Source organism: Zea mays, chromosome 3 (assembly GCF_902167145.1).
Source record: "Zea mays cultivar B73 chromosome 3, Zm-B73-REFERENCE-NAM-5.0, whole genome shotgun sequence".
Taxonomy (NCBI): Eukaryota; Viridiplantae; Streptophyta; class Magnoliopsida; order Poales; family Poaceae; genus Zea; species Zea mays.
Genome location: NC_050098.1, coordinates 154,993,489 through 155,013,540, shown reverse-complemented (window position 1 = coordinate 155,013,540; position 20,052 = coordinate 154,993,489). Strand labels below are relative to the sequence as shown.

Genomic DNA, 20,052 nt, shown 5'->3' with positions numbered 1-20,052 from the left:
TGTATTTTGCAAAGTGCATCCTCTCCAAAAGGAGCAGGAAGTTTTTCAGTATTATAACAAAATCCCCTGGACTAAACCATCCAGGTATCTCAGCAGTTTCCCACTGGTTTTCCTTTTCAAAAACAGCTACTGGACTTCCCGTCCACCATAGCTCACGGCTCAACCGCCGAACCTTTTAAAAACCATTTTTCAAAAGCATCTCTTTTTTTGGAAAACAAAACATTAATTGCCATACCATACCAGACTCGTCCATTCCTGTGGACACACACTATTCGAATAGGTTTTCAAACTCTGCGCAGAGGGGTACACTTTACCCACTAGTTCGGCTCTGCGATCCCATGGCCAATGAGACCCAAATCCGACTCTCTTTCTTTCCCCGCACGTCCTAACCTTAACGGTTATCCGGAAGGAGTCAGGCCACCACCATGTCCAAACCGGACAAAACTTTCCCCCTCCTTATCCTCCCGGTGCTCCCCAGCCTTCATAACCCTGGGGTTGGACCGTACGAGTTCAGATTGAGTGACTGCCCACACAGTCTCGAGTGGTTGTACTATTAAAGAGTACAGGTAGTGAAGATGACAAACCGGTCCTTATATGAGGGGACAATCCTTCTGCTCACGCCTAAACCAGCTGAGCCAACACCTTAGGCCCTTCCCTAAACCAGGGAGTCCCTGATTATCCCACTCACAAGGTGCTAAGGGTGAAAACCCTTCATCATACACATTTTGGAAAGCATTTTCTTTTGAAAACTCACACCTTTTCTCAAATCATTTGTAACAAGTATATCAAGTATTGATTGCGGCAAGCGGCTTGGGTGGCCATAATAACTTGTCTCAAAATCATATCATGCATAAAATAACAGGCTGAGGGTTGTGGTTGTAAAAGCATAGGTAATTTATGCATCAAAGGGATCCAGTGAGCTTGCCGTGCTTATTCGGCGAAGGGGGAAGGGGAGCTCGCGGAACTGGCTTCTGGCTCCACCGCCTAGCGTAGACTTGCAGATCTGGCCTCCACGAGACGGCACGAACGCTCCGATAACTATGCAACATGAACAAGCAAACATACAAACCAGCAAGTATACCAACAAATATTTAGTATAGTGGTCAGAAAAGCGATATATGGATGGGTAGAGTCTTGAGTAGAATCTGTGTCATGTGGTGTTGTGATATTACTGGTGGTGGAGCGGAGGTGCTTACCAGGAGGGTGGACTGGAGGCGAAGCGACACTATGCGTGTAGCCGGCAGAGCGGAGTAACTGAGTGGGTGGGGTGTTTGCCTTGGCTGAGGGTGTTGAGTGTGTGTGGAGAGGGAGAGGGTAGCTGGGTGTATTTATAGCTGAGTGTAGGTGGTGTAGCACAGTGAAGTTCACTGTTGGTGAGAATAGTGACGAATGAATCGTCTGACTTAGTATGAACAGGAGAGTTATAGGCAGAATATGGGACAAGAGTATTTTGGGAGTTTTCTGGAATATGGACCAGGCTTAAGGGATGACATGGTTGGATAGGGAATAGTTTGATAAGAATTTAGAAACAAGAATTATTGGAATCTGAGTTTGGAAGCCTGGTTCAAAGGAATCTCAAAGTCAAGCGTGCTCAACTTGGGGAAACCTGGGATGGGTGACCAGATGGGAAGTTCCCACTGGAAGGAAAACCACAGTCACCGGAGTTCGTATGATTGGAACATGGGTCTGGCTGGTCTTAGGTGGACTGGACAACATGATGGATGAGTAGTTGAAATTTGGGATGACTAGATGACCGATGAATAGTAACGATGATTAGTAACGATGAATAGTGGCGATGGAAAAGAAATTATAGATATCATCGATGAATAGTAACGATGATGAATAGTAATGATAAATAGTAACGATGATGAATAGTGTATGTGAATAGTAACGATGAATAGTAATGGTGAATAGTGATAGTGAATAGTTCGTATGAACGAACGATGAACGATGAATAGGAACTATGAACGAACGGACGAACGATCGAATGATCGGACGAACGAACGATCGGAATTTTGGCAGCATAACGGCAGGAAAAGATTATTTGGACGAACGAACGGACGAACGATCGAATGATCGTACGAACGAACGATCGGAATTTCGGCAGCATAACGGCAGGACAAAGATTATCTGGAAGAACGATGAATAGGGACTATGAACGAACGATGAACGATGAATAGGGACTATGAACGAACGATGAACGATCGAATGATCGAACGAACGAACGATCGGAATTTCGGCAGCATAACGGCAGGACAAAGATTATTTGGATGAACGAACGGACGAACGATCGAGTGATCGGACGAACGAACGATCGGAATTTCGGCAGCATAACGGCAGGACAAAGATTATCTGGAAGAACGATGAATAGGGACTATGAACGAACGATGAACGATGAATAGGAACTATGAACGAACGATGAACGATCGAATGATCGAACGAACGAACGATCGGAATTTCGGCAGCATAACGGTAGGAAAAAGATTATTTGGACGAACGAACGGACGAACGATCGAACGATCGGACGAACGGACGAACGAACCATGAACAATCGGACGAACGATCGAACGATCGGACGAACGAACGAACAACCTAAGAACAGGGGACGAACGATCGAAGAACGATCGAACGATCCTTGTGCTAGTGTGTTCTTGTGTGGAACATGGAGTGGGTGTGTGTGGGGGGGGAGAGAGTTGCCATGAAATGGCTTGGGGTGGGAAGAGAGGAGGCCCTTGCCCCTCTATTTATAGCCATGGTGGGGGGATTAGGGGGAGGGATGAGAGAATTAGTGGGAGATTAGCATGTATTTGTCTTGTATAAGTGAGATTAGCTTGTAGAGCTCACCGTATGACACTGGAGGCATACGTATACGTATGAGCATGAGGAAGGTTATGAAGAAAATATTTGTAGGGACTTGAAAAATGATTCTGAAGGTATTTCTCAATAGGAAAAATACCTGGAGATATATCAGTGGAATATTTGGGCAGTATTTCTGGAAAGAACTTGAAGAGGATCACTAGGGAAATATCTGGGCAGTATTTCTGTAAACAATTTGAGGGGGATCACTGGGGAAATATTTGTAGGATATTTTGAGGAGGATTTTAGAGAGAATATAGACCACTATAATTTATTTGTTGATATCAACTCGCAAACAAACATTTTGAAATGAAATTTGAAATTCATTTTGAATTTAGGGCGAGTTTGAGAAAATTTCAGAATTTGAATTTTTGGGATGCTACAAATCTACCCCACTTAAAAGGAATCTCGTCCTCGAGATTCGGCTTAGAAGGGTTATGGGTATAGCTTTACTTCAGCTACATATATTCACTCTGCAGACTCTTTGAGGAGATGGAACTTCAACAAAATCTGGCCTTTCAGGAGCATCCGGTTGCTGATGGCAAACGCTGATTCTGGCTACTCAAGATCATCTTCAGGCTTCTGGCTTTCGCTTGGCAACTAGCTTATTGAAGAAGCATCGATGCCAACACACAAACCTTTCTCTTGCAAACTCCCACATGGATTCCTTACTTGATTGGTCTTTTGGTGCTTCATTAACGAAACTTGGGTGACCACTTCTCATCCAGAAACTTATAAGCTTCGGTGATTTGGTCCTCGACAAGCTTGCTGCAGGCCTTCTTCTTTTTTCTCCACAGCAGGAACCTTACTGGAATACTACCCCACTTAAAAAGAATGAGGGTAGAACTCTTGAATCTTGGGGATTTGAACTCCTTGAAGTACCTCATAACAAAGGTGTTATGGGGCCTTCTTCTCCTGTTGCTGCTTGAGCAGGCTGCGGAGAAATGACTGACACAGGGTTGATTCTGGGACAACCTTCTTCTCATCTTCTCTTCACTATCTTCTTTTCTCTTCTCACTTTTCACTTTTCACTGCCTCTTTCTTTCTCTTTGCTCTTCCCACTCGAGGATTCTATCAAAGAGTATTACCATCATACAGAGGAGGAAACCGAAGATGTTGAACCATATACAACAGTCTTCAACCCAAGAATCACCAAGCATTGTGATCTTAGGGGCGAGGGAGTGGAAAAATGGAGTTGCTTGCGATTTGGCAGAGGGGATTTATCTGGAGTGTGCTTTTGCTTTGAGCGAGATGGGAGTTGAGGGAGATGGTGGGGGGGTTTTATAGGCGAGCGGGGGTGTTCGGTTGCGGAGCAGTGGTGATGGAGTAGGTGCTACGCGGCAGCGGGTGCGATAAGGGGAGGGGGGCCTGGTGTTGCCGGCGATGATGGTGACGGTGGGTGCGCTGCAAAGGTGGCGTGGGCGGCGGTAGTGCGCTGCAAAGGGGGGCGTGGGGCGGTGGTAGTGCGCATGGAGGCGGGCACGCGTGGGGGGGCACGGGTGAGTGGTGGGGTCGATGACCCTGATGTTTGTGGTCTCTGGTTCCAAGAATCTTTGCCTCTGTGTATGGTAATAACTCCTTCTGTCCTCTTTTCCTGTTTACTTTGACTCAGGGGCAGTGCTTTGATTCTCACGGTCGGTCCTTTTGACTGAGCGGCTGGACTGGCTTCTTCTGTAGCTTGTTCCAGGCTTCAAGGGTAAGCTTCCCGGTATCTTCTTGGGTAAGGCACTTTTCTCTTGAGATGGGTTAAGATGAGAATGGAAGCATAAGGTGAGGATCAGATCTAATTCGTGATCTATGTTTTTTAGAGAAAACCTTTCTTAAAAAAACACATAAGCTCAGCAATGATAAGCACAAACAAATCGAATGTTTTGAATAAGGGAAGAATAGAGTCTTTCCAAAGCACGGACTACTCAGATTCGGGGGCTAAGCATAACTACTATTGCTTGGCTCCTGAATTGAGAACTATGCTAAATGCAACTTATGAGCACTAACGTTAAAGCATCACATATGCACTCAAAAGGGAGGAAAACATCAAGCGAAATTCATTTTGAAATGCCCTAGGGGGCAACACAAATAGAGTTTTTCAAAGCACGGGACTACACGATTAACTCTCATACATGCATGGCTCTAGCCAAAGTGAAGAAAAACTTCACTACCCAATGCATGCAGAGGACTGGGCATACTAACTTCAGACCAGACAACTTCTCTTCTGGCAGGGCTGGCACACAACTTCAATCTGAGATATCTCCTGGATGGGTCAACAGGGAGCTGATGTTGATGACTTCTTCTGGCGGCGACTGAGATGGCAGGACAGGGTCGAACTCTTCTTCAAGCGGGACTGGCTCTTGTAGCTCCTCTAAGGGCGGCGGTGCTGGCGGGGTGCTTGCAGCTTCTTCCTTGACCTCAAGGGACGGTGCTGGAATCTTCTTCATGGTGAGGGGCTCAAACAACTCTGGCGGGGGATCTTGGGAGGACTCGGGGTGCTCTTGCTTATCCATAGCCTGAGGGAAGACTGGAATTCCTTCCAAGACTATGGCTCCTTCCGGGAGTTCCCAAGCCTTCTTCTCTCCTCTGACAGAGACCGGGCGACCTTCAAGAATCTGGGGATCTTCAGCTCTCATGGGTTGAACTGGGTTGGATGGAGCAGGCTCTTGGATTCGCAGGGCTCTACGTTGGTTATGGGTGACCAAGTAGGCCTCCATCAACTTCTGGACGTGCTCATCCTTGGCTTGCTTCAGGGCTTCCACAGCAATGACTTCACGACTTTCCAAGGCAGCTATACGGGCTTGGGCTGAGGTGAGATCCACATGCAGCTTACGGTTGAGCTTCCCTGCATCTTCTGCTCGGGCAACCATCTGACGATGGTGCCGAGCCAAGAAATCATACTGTGCATCAAGGGTGAGCAGGTATGCAGTGAGGTACACGACTGTGGGGTCATCCTCAAGCAGCTGCTGCCCTTCCAATGCACGCATCCTGGCCATCCAAGCGAGTCGGTCTCTCTGAAAGGGCGGAAAGAATCTGAGCGGAGTGTCGGCCACTTCTTCTTCATAGACCTGACACAGGGTCCTCAATGCCTTGCGAGCAACGACTTGCCAGGTGTCTTTGAATCTGTGCCCAGCAGCAGTGACACTCCATTCCACATGGTGTGGACTGGATCCAATGTATACAGTCACGACACACTTCTCTGTGCCATGCTCGACGAATTCACGACCATCATACTCTGGCTGGCTCCTGATTTCGAGGCGGACTGTGCATGCTCTCAGCAACTTGGGGAAACCATCTTCATTCTTGCAAAAGCTGGTTTGGCAACGGACCTCCATCTGACTTCTGAGAGAAGGAAAGGGGGAAAACATTTTTGAAATGAAGGGATGAGAGCAAGAATTTTTTTAAGAAAATAGTTTTGACTCAAAAACTTTTGATCAGGCTAAGGGTTACGTCCTGCGGCCAACCTAACAGCTCTGATACCACCTGAAGCGTCCCCAATCCTCTGGGACTCAAATGTGATACAATTACTAGTCCCAGGAGGCTAGTAAACACATTTATACATCAGATGATACCAAATCTGCTTAAACGAGACAAACCTACAAAGGTGGCGAACAACTTTAAGAGTTGGTCCACAACTCGGGACATATCATCAGAGTGGGGCTGAAGCAGCCCGATATACGCAGCGAAGCAATTCAGTGGTCCAACAGCCACAGGCAAGGTTGGGAACAGTCGTAACTCTTACCCGATCTCCTTTTTCTGAAAAAACAACAAATAAGCAAGGGTGAGTACAAACGTACTCAGCAGCCCACCTTCACCCGCGGAATGGGGAAATCAGATATAATGCATGGAATATGTAGAGCTCAGGATATTTGCAGAAACAACAATATTTTATGCAGGGTTGTTTTGAAAAACATTTTGTATTTTGCAAAGTGCATCCTCTCCAAAAGGAGCAGGAAGTTTTTTAGTATTATAACAAAATCCCCTGGACTAAACCATCCAGGTATCTCAGCAGTTTCCCACTGGTTTTCCTTTTCAAAAACAGCTACTGGACTTCCCGTCCACCATAGCTCACGGCTCAACCGCCGAACCTTTTAAAAACCATTTTTCAAAAGCATCTCTTTTTTTTGGAAAACAAAACATTAATTGCCATACCATACCAGACTCGTCCATTCCTGTGGACACACACTATTCGAATAGGTTTTCAAACTCTGCGCAGAGGGGTACACTTTACCCACTAGTTCGGCTCTGCGATCCCATGGCCAATGAGACCCGAATCCGACTCTCTTTCTTTCCCCGCACGTCCTAACCTTAACGGTTATCCGGAAGGAGTCAGGCCACCACCATGTCCAAACCGGACAAAACTTTCCCCCTCCTTATCCTCCCGGTGCTCCCCAGCCTTCATAACCCTGGGGTTGGACCGTACGAGTTCAGATTGAGTGACTGCCCACACAGTCTCGAGTGGTTGTACTATTAAAGAGTACAGGTAGTGAAGATGACAAACCGGTCCTTATATGAGGGGACAATCCTTCTGCTCACGCCTAAACCAGCTGAGCCAACACCTTAGGCCCTTCCCTAAACCAGGGAGTCCCTGATTATCCCACTCACAAGGTGCTAAGGGTGAAAACCCTTCATCATACACATTTTGGAAAGCATTTTCTTTTGAAAACTCACACCTTTTCTCAAATCATTTGTAACAAGTATATCAAGTATTGATTGCGGCAAGCGGCTTGGGTGGCCATAATAACTTGTCTCAAAATCATATCATGCATAAAATAACAGGCTGAGGGTTGTGGTTGTAAAAGCATAGGTAATTTATGCATCAAAGGGATCCAGTGAGCTTGCCGTGCTTATTCGGCGAAGGGGGAAGGGGAGCTCGCGGAACTGGCTTCTGGCTCCACCGCCTAGCGTAGACTTGCAGATCTGGCCTCCACGAGACGGCACGAACGCTCCGATAACTATGCAACATGAACAAGCAAACATACAAACCAGCAAGTATACCAACAAATATTTAGTATAGTGGTCAGAAAAGCGATATATGGATGGGTAGAGTCTTGAGTAGAATCTGTGTCATGTGGTGTTGTGATATTACTGGTGGTGGAGCGGAGGTGCTTACCAGGAGGGTGGACTGGAGGCGAAGCGACACTATGCGTGTAGCCGGCAGAGCGGAGTAACTGAGTGGGTGGGGTGTTTGCCTTGGCTGAGGGTGTTGAGTGTGTGTGGAGAGGGAGAGGGTAGCTGGGTGTATTTATAGCTGAGTGTAGGTGGTGTAGCACAGTGAAGTTCACTGTTGGTGAGAATAGTGACGAATGAATCGTCTGACTTAGTATGAACAGGAGAGTTATAGGCAGAATATGGGACAAGAGTATTTTGGGAGTTTTCTGGAATATGGACCAGGCTTAAGGGATGACATGGTTGGATAGGGAATAGTTTGATAAGAATTTAGAAACAAGAATTATTGGAATCTGAGTTTGGAAGCCTGGTTCAAAGGAATCTCAAAGTCAAGCGTGCTCAACTTGGGGAAACCTGGGATGGGTGACCAGATGGGAAGTTCCCACTGGAAGGAAAACCACAGTCACCGGAGTTCGTATGATTGGAACATGGGTCTGGCTGGTCTTAGGTGGACTGGACAGCATGATGGATGAGTAGTTGAAATTTGGGATGACTAGATGACCGATGAATAGTAACGATGATTAGTAACGATGAATAGTGGCGATGGAAAAGAAATTATAGATATCATCGATGAATAGTAACGATGATGAATAGTAATGATAAATAGTAACGATGATGAATAGTGTATGTGAATAGTAACGATGAATAGTAATGGTGAATAGTGATAGTGAATAGTTCGTATGAACGAACGATGAACGATGAATAGGAACTATGAACGAACGGACGAACGATCGAATGATCGGACGAACGAACGATCGGAATTTTGGCAGCATAACGGCAGGAAAAGATTATTTGGACGAACGAACGGACGAACGATCGAATGATCGTACGAACGAACGATCGGAATTTCGGCAGCATAACGGCAGGACAAAGATTATCTGGAAGAACGATGAATAGGGACTATGAACGAACGATGAACGATGAATAGGGACTATGAACGAACGATGAACGATCGAATGATCGAACGAACGAACGATCAGAATTTCGGCAGCATAACGGCAGGACAAAGATTATTTGGATGAACGAACGGACGAACGATCGAGTGATCGGACGAACGAACGATCGGAATTTCGGCAGCATAACGGCAGGACAAAGATTATCTGGAAGAACGATGAATAGGGACTATGAACGAACGATGAACGATGAATAGGAACTATGAACGAACGATGAACGATCGAATGATCGAACGAACGAACGATCGGAATTTCGGCAGCATAACGGTAGGAAAAAGATTATTTGGACGAACGAACGGACGAACGATCGAACGATCGGACGAACGGACGAACGAACCATGAACGATCGGACGAACGATCGAACGATCGGACGAACGAACGAACAACCTAAGAACAGGGGACGAACGATCGAAGAACGATCGAACGATCCTTGTGCTAGTGTGTGCTTGTGTGGAACATGGAGTGGGTGTGTGGGGGGGGGAGAGAGTTGCCATGAAATGGCTTGGGGTGGGAAGAGAGGAGGCCCTTGCCCCTCTATTTATAGCCATGGTGGGGGGATTAGGGGGAGGGATGAGAGAATTAGTGGGAGATTAGCATGTATTTGTCTTGTATAAGTGAGATTAGCTTGTAGAGCTCACCGTATGACACTGGAGGCATACGTATACGTATGAGCATGAGGAAGGTTATGAAGAAAATATTTGTAGGGACTTGAAAAATGATTCTGAAGGTATTTCTCAATAGGAAAAATACCTGGAGATATATCAGTGGAATATTTGGGCAGTATTTCTGGAAAGAACTTGAAGAGGATCACTAGGGAAATATCTGGGCAGTATTTCTGTAAACAATTTGAGGGGGATCACTGGGGAAATATTTGTAGGATATTTTGAGGAGGATTTTAGAGAGAATATAGACCACTATAATTTATTTGTTGATATCAACTCGCAAACAAACATTTTGAAATGAAATTTGAAATTCATTTTGAATTTAGGGCGAGTTTGAGAAAATTTCAGAATTTGAATTTTTGGGATGCTACAGTGCCTCGTGGCAAAGGACGGCAAAAGGAAGAAGGTTAAATCTAAATCCTCCACTAGATATGAATCCTCGAGTGATGATAATGCTAGTGATGAGGAAGATAATTTGCGTACCCTTTTTGCCAACCTTAACATGGAACAAAAAGAAAAACTAAATGAGCTAATTAGTGCCATCCATGAGAAGGATGATCTCTTGGACTCCCAAGAGGACTTCCTAATCAAGGAAAATAAAAAGCATGTTAAGGTTAAGAATGCTTATGCTCTAGAGGTAGTAAAATGTGAGAAATTAACTAGTGAGCTAAGCACATGCCATGACACTATTGCCAACCTTAGAAATGAAAATGCTAATTTATTATCTAAGGTTGATTCTCATGTTTGTAATGGTTCAATTTCCAATTCTAGAGATGATAATGATTTACTTGCTAGGATTGAAGAATTGAACATTTCACTTGCTAGCCTTAGAAATGAAAATGAAAAATTGCTTGCTAAGGCTAAAGATTTTGATGTTTGCAATGTTACTATTTCTAACCTTAGAAGTGAAAATGATATATTACATGCTAAGGTTGTAGAATTAAAATCTTGCAAACCCTCTACATCTACCATTGAGCACACTTCTATTTGTACTAGATGTAGAGATATTGATGTTAATGCTATTCATGATCACACGACTTTAATTAAACAACAAAATGATCATATAGCAAAACTAGATGCTAAAATTGCCGAGCATAACTTAGAGAACGAAAAATTTAAATTTGCTAGAAGTATGCTTTATAATGGGAGACGCCCTGGCATCAAGGATGGCATAGGCTTCCAAAGGGGAGACAATGTCAAACTTAATGCCCCTCCTAAAATATTGTCTAATTTTGTAAAGGGCAAGGCTCCCATGCCTCAGGATAACAAGGGTTACATTTTGTACCCTGCCGGTTATCCCGAGAGCAAAATTAGGAGGATTCACTCTAGGAAGTCTCACTCTGGCCCTAACCATGCTTTCATGTATAAGGGTGAGACATCTAGCTCTAGGCAACCAACCCATGTTAAGTTGCCTAAGAAGAAAACTCCTAGTGCATCAAATGAGCATGATATTTCTTTTAAAACTTTTGATGCATCATATGTTTTGACTAACAAATCCGGCAAGGTCGTTGCCAAGTATGTTGGGGGCAAACACAAGAGCTCCAAAACTTGTGTTTGGGTTCCCAAAGTTCTTGTTTCTAATGCTAAAGGACCCAAAACCGTTTGGGTACCTAAAGTCAAGAACTAAACTTGTTTTGTAGGTTTATGCATCCGGGGGCTCAAGTTGGATCATCGATAGCGGGTGCACAAACCACATGACTGGAGAGAAGAGAATGTTCTCCTCCTATGAGAAAAACCAAGATCCCCAACGAGCCATCACATTCGGGGATGGAAACCAAGGTTTGGTCAAAGGATTGGGTAAAATTGCTATATCTCCTGACCATTCTATTTCCAATGTTTTTCTCGTAGATTCATTAGATTACAATTTGCTTTCTATATCTCAATTATGCAAAATGGGCTACAACTGTCTCTTTACTGATGTAGGTGTCACTGTCTTTAGAAGAAGTGATGATTCAATAGCATTTAAGGGTGTGTTAGAGGGTCAGCTATACTTGGTAGATTTTGATAGAGCTGAACTCGACACATGCTTAATTGCTAAGACTAACATGGGTTGGCTCTGGCACCGCCGACTAGCCCATGTTGGGATGAAGAATCTTCACAAGCTTCTAAAGGGAGAACACATTTTAGGACTAACCAATGTTCATTTTGAGAAAGACAGGGTTTGTAGCGCATGCCAAGCAGGAAAGCAAATTGGTGCCCATCATCCACACAAGAACATCATGACGACCGACAGGCCGCTTGAGCTACTCCACATGGATCTATTCGGCCCGATTGCTTACATAAGCATCGGCGGGAGTAAGTATTGTCTTGTAATAGTGGATGATTATTCTCGCTTCACTTGGGTATTCTTTTTGCAGGAAAAATCTCAAACCCAAGAAACCTTAAAGGGATTCTTGAGACGAGCTCAAAACGAGTTCGGCTTAAGGATCAAGAAAATTAGAAGCGACAATGGGACGGAGTTCAAGAACTCTCAAATCGAAGGCTTCCTTAAGGAGGAGGGCATCAAGCATGAGTTCTCTTCTCCCTACACCCCACAACAAAATGGTGTAGTGGAGAGGAAGAATCGAACTCTATTGGACATGGCTAGAACCATGCTTGATGAGTACAAGACTTCGGATCGGTTTTGGGCCGAGGCGGTCAACACCGCCTGCTACGCCATTAACCGGTTATATCTACACCGAATCCTCAAGAAGACATCTTATGAACTCCTAACCGGTAAAAAGCCCAATATTTCATATTTTAGAGTCTTTGGTAGCAAATGCTTTATTCTTGTTAAAAGAGGTAGAAAATCTAAATTTGCTCCTAAGACTGTAGAAGGCTTTTTACTAGGATATGATTCAAACACAAGGGCATATAGAGTCTTTAACAAGTCCACTGGACAAGTTGAAGTTTCTTGTGACATTGTGTTTGATGAGACTAACGGCTCTCAAGTAGAGCAAGTTGATCTTGATGAGATAGGTAATGAAGAGGCACTGTGCATCGCACTAAGGAACATGTCCATAGGGGATGTGTGTCCTAAGGAATCCGAAGAGCCTCCAAATGCACAAGATCAACCATCCTCCTCCACGCAAGCATCCCCACCGACTCAAAATGAGGATGAAGCTCAAGTTGATGAAGTAGAAGATCAAGCAAATGAGCCACCTCAAGATGACGGCAATGATCAAGGGGGAGATGCAAATGATCAAAACAAGGAGGATGAAAAACAAAGGCCGCCACACCCAAGAGTCCACCAAGCAATCCAACGAGATCACCCCGTCGACACCATCCTCGGCGACTAAGGGGGTAACTACTAGATCTCGTGTTGCACATTTTTGTGAGCATTACTCTTTTGTTTCCTCTATTGAGCCACACAGGGTAGAGGAAGCACTCCAAGATTCGGATTGGGTGGTGGCGATGCAAGAGGAGCTCAACAACTTCACCAGGAATAAGGTATGGCATTTAGTTCCACGTCCTAACCAAAATGTTGTAGGAACCAAATGGGTTTTTCGCAACAAACAAGATGAGCATGGTGTGGTGACAAGGAACAAAGCTCGACTTGTGGCCAAGGGATACTCCCAAGTCGAAGGTTTGGATTTCGGTGAAACCTATGCACCCGTAGCTAGGCTTGAGTCAATTTGTATATTATTAGCCTATGCTACTTACCATGGCTTCAAGCTTTATCAAATGGACGTGAAGAGTGCCTTCCTCAATGGACCAATTAAGGAAGAGGTCTATGTTGAGCAACCTCCCGGCTTTGAAGACAGTGAGTATCCTAACCATGTTTATAGACTCTCTAAGGCGCTTTATGGGCTCAAGCAAGCCCCAAGAGCATGGTATGAATGCCTAAGAGATTTCCTTATAGCTAATGGCTTCAAAGTCGGCAAGGACGATCCTACTTTATTCACTAAAACTCTTGACAATGATTTGTTTGTATGCCAAATCTATGTTGATGATATTATATTTAGGTCTACTAACGAATCTACATGTGAAGAATTTAGTAGGATCATGACACAAAAATTCGAGATGTCGATGATGGGGGAGTTGCAGTACTTTCTAGGATTCCAAGTCAAGCAACTCCAAGAAGGCACCTTCATTAGCCAAACGAAGTACACTCAAGACATTCTAAGCAGGTTTGGAATGAAGGATGCCAAACCCATCAAGACACCCATGGGAACCAATGGGCATCTCGACCTCGACACGGGAGGTAAATCCGTCGATCAAAAGGTATACCGGTCGATGATAGGTTCATTACTCTATTTATGTGCATCTCGACCGGACATTATGCTTTCCGTTTGCATGTGTGCAAGATTCCAAGCCGACCCTAAGGAAGCTCACCTTACGGCCGTAAAACGAATCTTGAGATATTTGGCTTACACTCCTAAGTTTGGGCTTTGGTATCCTAGGGGATCCACTTTTGATTTGATTGGTTATTCGGATGCCGATTGGGCAGGATGTAAGATTAATAGAAAGAGCACATCGGGGACTTGCCAGTTCTTGGGAAGATCCTTGGTGTCTTGGGCTTCAAAGAAGCAAAATTCGGTCGCTCTTTCCACCACCGAAGCCGAGTACATTGCCGCAGGCCATTGTTGCGCACAATTGCTTTGGATGAGGCAAACCCTGCGGGACTACGGTTACAAATTAACCAAAGTCCCTTTGCTATGTGATAATGAGAGTGCAATCAAGATGGCGGATAATCCCGTCGAGCATAGCCGCACTAAACACATAGCCATTCGGTATCACTTTCTAAGGGATCACCAACAAAAGGGTGATATCGAGATTTCTTACATTAACACTAAAGATCAATTAGCTGATATCTTTACCAAGCCTCTTGATGAACAAACCTTTAACAAACTTAGGCATGAGCTAAATATTCTTGATTCTAGAAACTTCTTCTGTTGATTTGCACACATAGCTCCTTTATATACCTTTGATTATGTCTCTTTCATGTGCTATGACTAATGTGTTTTTCAAGTCTATTTCAAACCAAGTCATAGGTACATTGAAAGGGAATTGGAGTCTTCGGCGAAGACAAAGGCTTCCACTTCGTAACTCACCCTTTGCCGTCACTCCAAGCAACTCTCCATGTTTGGGGGAGAAAGCATGAGCACCAAGCAAAAGGACTCCGTCTTTGGTATAATCTTCACTCATTTATTTATGACCAAAGGGGGAGAGAGTAATTCTTAGGGCTCTAATGACTCCGTTTTTGGCGATTCATGCCAAAGGGGGAGAAAATATTTGCCCAAAGCAAAAGGACCGCACCACCACCTAATTTTAAATTTGGAGATTTTCAATTGGTAAATTTAAAATTGGAATCTTATTGTGTTCAAAAGGGGAAGAAAGTAGTATTTCCAAAATGATATATCAAAACCCTCTTGAACACTAAGAGGAGGATCTCATTTAGGGGGAGTTTTGTTTAGTCAAAGGAAAAGCATTTGAAACAGGGGGAGAAAATTTCAAATCTTGAAAATGCTTCGTAAAATCTTATTCATTTACCTTTGACTATTTGCAAAAGAACTTTGAAAAGGATTTACAAAAGAATTTGCAAAAACAAAATCTGTGGTGCAAGCGTGGTCCAAAATGTTAAAAACAAAGAAACAATCCATGCATATCTTGTAAGTATTTATATTGGCTCAATTCCAAGCAACCTTTGCACTTACATTATGCAAACTAGTTCGATTATGCATTTCTACATTTGCTTTGGTTTGTGTTGGCATCAATCACCAAAAAGGGGGAGATTGAAAGGGAATTAGGCTTACACCTAGTTCCTAAATAATTTTGGTGGTTGAATTGCCCAACGCAAATAATTGGACTAACTAGTTTGCTCTAGTGTATAAGTTATTCAGGTACCAAAGGTTCACAACAAGCCAATTATAAAGACCAATGTTGGGTTCAAAATAGAGAGCTAAAAGCATCCCGAAAGGCTCCCTGGTCTGGCGCACCGGACTGTCCGGTGTGCCACCGGACAGTGTCCGGTGCACCAGGGGACCTCGCGCTGAACTCCTCAGCCTCGGGAATTTTCAGAGCCGGCGCGCTATAATTCACCGGACTGTCCGGTGTGCACCGGACAGTGTCCGGTGCTCCAAGAGGTCGCGGCTCTGGAACTTGGCAGCCTCGGAAAATTGCAACGGCTGCTCCGCTATAATTCACCGGACATGTCCGGTGTACACCGGACTGTCCGGTGTAACAGCAGGGCAACGGCTACTTCGGCGCCAACGGCTACCTGCGGGCGCATTAAATGCGCGCCAGCGCGCGCAGAAGTCAGGCACGCCCATACTGGCGCACCGGACACTCTACAGTACATGTCCGGTGCGCCACCGGACATCCAGGCGGGCCCAGAAGTCAGAGCTCCAACGGTCAGAACCCAACGGCTTTGGTGACGTGGCTGGCGCACCGGACATGTCCGGTGTACACCGGACTGTCCGGTGCACCATGCGACAGACAGCCCCACCAAACGGCTAGTTTGGTGGTTGGGGCTATAAATACCCCCAACCACCCCACATTCAAGCTATCCAAGTTTTCCACTTCTCAACCACTTACAAGAGCTAGGCATTCAATTCTAGACACACCAAAGAGATCAAATCCTCTCCAATTCCACACAAGGCTTTAGTGATTAGCGAGAGAGATTTGCCGTGTTCCTTTGAGCTCTTGCGCTTGGATTGCTTCTTTTCTTTCTCACTTGTTCTTGTGATCAAAACTCCATTGTAATCAAGGCAAGAGGCACCAATTGTGTGGTGGCCCTTGCGGGGAAGTTTTGTTCCCGGTTTTGATTTGAGAAGAGAAGCTCACTCGGTCGGAGGGACCGTTTGAGAGAGGGTAAGGGTTGAAAGAGACCCGGCCTTTGTGGCCTCCTCAACGGGGAGTAGGTTTGCGAGAACCGAACCTCGGTAAAACAAATCCGTGTGTCACACTCTTCATTTGCTTGCGATTTGTTTTGCGCCCTCTCTTTCGAGCTCGTTATTATTTCTAACGCTAACCCGGTTTGTAGTTGTGATTAATTTTGTAAAGTTCAGTTTCGCCCTATTCACCCCCCCCCTCTAGGCGACTATCAGTTGGGATGGTCGGTTTCGAGCGGCAGAGAGGGGAGTGGGAAGGCACACCCGGTGGGTGCTCGTAGCCGGCGAAGACCACGGCTGCGAGACGGAGGTGGCGGACGCGGGGGTGGACTCGGATTTGACATTGCTGTGGCAGGGGAGGCGGTGGTGGTCGCCGAGGCTGGGGAAGGACACCGATGTGTTGGCCAGCACCTGTGCGGCCGCGAAGTTTCCCCGGCACAGGCACTCAATGGAGGCGGACAGTGATACCATCCGAGGCTTGGCGGCGAGGTCCGAGGGGGACTACTACTAGGGGAGAGAGACAGAGAGTGAGCCGCCGCCACCGCCTGGGCCTCCACTCAATGGGCCATGGCCCAGACGGCCCCAAATCTGCTCCTGTACGTTGATAAGTGGATGAATGACTCGAGGACCGACAAGTCAATGCATTACCATCGAGACATTACAAAAGTCTGGGGGCTGGCTTAAGTAGACATGTGAATCAGACTGCAAGTTACAAGCCCCATGGGCAGCTAAGCTGCCTGCTAAGCTACCCTATTACACAATCTATTGCAGATAGACTGAACAATGCATAGAATTAGATAGTAACATAAACGAGCAACCATTTGGGCTTCGGTCCACATCTCCATCGAGCAGCCAGTCCCAGGGTTGTTGCATTGCATCTGTCTCCAAACTTGTTCTTGGCATGCCAAGTTGCACCTCCCATTCCAGACTCATTTGGACAGCCAAGGTTTCCAGCTTGCGGAGCACCTGAAACCCGGTGCAAAGTTCCCTGTCCCCAGCTTCAAGAGATTCACCATCTGTTATCATCAATCAATTTCCTCACATGATTCCTTCCTTTTCCTGTCTGAAGCATACGCATGGAAGAACGTGTTCCAGCCCTCTTTTGGTCAGCCATGAGGTACGGACTCACCTGTTCCTGACATGTTCTCTGGGTTCACCTGTTCCTGACATATGCTTCTTCTCCTCCTACAATTTTCTAGCTCCCTCTTTACCTCGCCTATCCTCTTCTCTAAATCTTCCAAGAACATTGTTGTCCAATCTCCATAGCTCTCCGAGCATCTTTTTAATTTTTATGGATTTCCATCATACTCACCTCACCCAGTCACTCTACCTTGAAGGTTGAAACTCCCATCCATGCCTACTCAGCTCGGGCAGCACACTCTTCCTCATCTAACCACCTTTCTTCAAACTTGCGCACCACCACCCCTGGTTGCTCACACCATTTGGATTCCCCCTCCCCCCTTCCAGCATCCACAACGGTGATCAGGGTGTCGAGGATCCCCATTTTCAACATGCACTAGGGGAAAATGACACCTCCATGCATTAAATTATATATACTACATCTGAATGAAGCACCTCCATTGTGAATTGTCGGCACCCCGAAAAAACTTATATATACATCTGAAAGAAGCGCTTCCAGATTACATCTTGGAGACAGCAAAAAAATGCAGGATGTATATACGCAAATTGGCTATTGCCTTGACACTTTCAGCTAAACCAAACCAACCTCGATTTTGACCGGGATTCTGAAACCGGAAGGAAGCTGCATGACTACCTCATGCGTGCTTGAACATCTTCATGCTGAGCCAGTGCAGGTAGACAGCCACGATTATTACAGGAAGCGTCAACGACACAAGCAGACAGTAATACCTGCAGAATTACGAAGAAGGCGTGAAATTCTTGTATAATTTGCACGAGCTGTACGCTGTTGCACAAGGACCACCTAGTTTAGTGCATGCTTAACAAGCATCTCTCTTGGTTAGATGTTCCTTACCAGTCATTTTGGATGGCGGCCAGGAATCCATTTTGATGTGGCGGAAGCAGCTTGGACATGACGACAACGTAGAAGAAACACACGAACAATGTGAGTCCAAAGGCAATGAACGCCGAGCCGATCAGCTGATCGGTAGAAAAATGCATCTCTGGATTTCCCAGTCTTGTCGGTCTCTGATGCGCAGACCCAGTGGGAGCGGACACAGTAGTAAACCCTAAGGGCATGTTTGTTTGCAATGGATTACTTCCCTAGGGGCATGTTCGGTTTACAGGTTTTTATTCCAGAGAGGTATTGAATCAAGGAGGGATTGAGTTAATCCCCTCTTTGTCACTTGAACCCCTTGGGGGTATAATCCCTTTTGGCTATAATCCCTGGCTCAAACTGTTGTTCGGTTAATCTAGAGTATTGTCAAGTACCAGTCACGTTGCCAATACATAACACTTCAGCTCCATAGAGACCTGCAAGTTTTGTTACGATGAAGACAACCTTATTACCACAAGCACAATAATCTTATGTCTGTTGACACTAATAAGTTGCAAAAGACTACATCACTAGTGTGATGACTATGACGAGATCATGGATCCATATAATGATGCGTCTCTCTTTGATAGAACAAGTACATAAAAATAATTTAGAAAAGGACTTCAATACATTAATTAGAATAAAACTTATATAATATAAACAGAGAAACATTCTTCCTCTAAAGACTAGAGCTACTTCATGCATGACTTGAACCTTGTAACTATCATAAAAATAAAAATGTCATTGTGAATATATGTCAACAAATATAAACTCTTTAAACAAGGTGAACATTCAATGTATTGCTTTAAAATAATCAGCATATTGACTAAAACATCTTGTGGTGTAGCCAACTTACAAAACCATGATCAAACAGGAAAGAGTAAAGCTCTATTCAATCTTTTATCAATATATACAGCAACATGACTGTAAGGCTATTTTTCGCTCCATAATATATATGCCAGGGCAGCAAAAACATATCACATTCCAGTAGAACTAAGTTTTATCGGATCATATATTATGATGCTTTTGATGTGTAATCAAATTCTCAACTTTGCTTTATGCTAGTTGGTGTTGGCTGATCAAACTACATATAGCAAAAAACTATAATACTTTGCCCCAAATCTATAAGAATATCATGAAGACATGCACGAGGGAACACCAAAATGTTTTGCCATGGTACAATCTGGTGGATGGGAACCATGCATCAAGTAAACTGCAACAGGTTTATGTTTATATCTGTTAGTTATAGAAATTAACAGGGTCACACACCAGTGTGTTGCCTATGTATTAAGAACACACCACACATAATTTGTTATCATATCAATCAAAGATATATACATGTCCCCTAACAAACCAAAGTTAGAACCTATTGTAGCAACAAGAACATATAGGTACATATTGTAATATGTAGTCAGATAGTAATATAACAAAAATAATGCAAGGTATGCAAAATTGAGTTAGGATATGTAGTTAACCTTAGATATACCTGCTTAGTCATCTCATCCCTCAACCACATCAATACAACCTCTCTATCATCACTGCACGCACTCAAGAAAATTTGTCGATTGTCAGGGACTCAGGGTCCTTGAACACCTTAT

General features: G+C 44.7%; 1 protein-coding gene and 2 pseudogenes across 2 annotated transcripts; all 3 read right to left on the bottom strand.

The window, feature by feature from the left end:
- The window catches only part of LOC118476810 (uncharacterized), a 29,714-nt pseudogene extending 12,803 nt beyond the window's left edge, over positions 1-16,911 (bottom strand).
- A 1,248-nt stretch (positions 16,912-18,159) lies between these two features.
- LOC115804241 (uncharacterized) lies at positions 18,160-18,704 on the bottom strand. The gene is made up of 2 exons (NM_001374177.1): positions 18,434-18,704; positions 18,160-18,309 (listed from the first exon to the last, which is right to left on the bottom strand). Exons 1-2 carry the CDS (start codon positions 18,655-18,657, stop codon positions 18,216-18,218), a joined length of 318 nt encoding a protein of 105 aa, NP_001361106.1. The 5' UTR covers positions 18,658-18,704; the 3' UTR covers positions 18,160-18,215.
- Positions 18,705-18,734: 30 nt separating this feature from the next.
- On the bottom strand, positions 18,735-20,052 carry LOC103650773 (uncharacterized; annotated as a pseudogene). Its single transcript, NR_164349.1, has 2 exons — positions 19,941-20,052; positions 18,735-18,891 (listed from the first exon to the last, which is right to left on the bottom strand). The product of NR_164349.1 is annotated as an uncharacterized protein (transcript).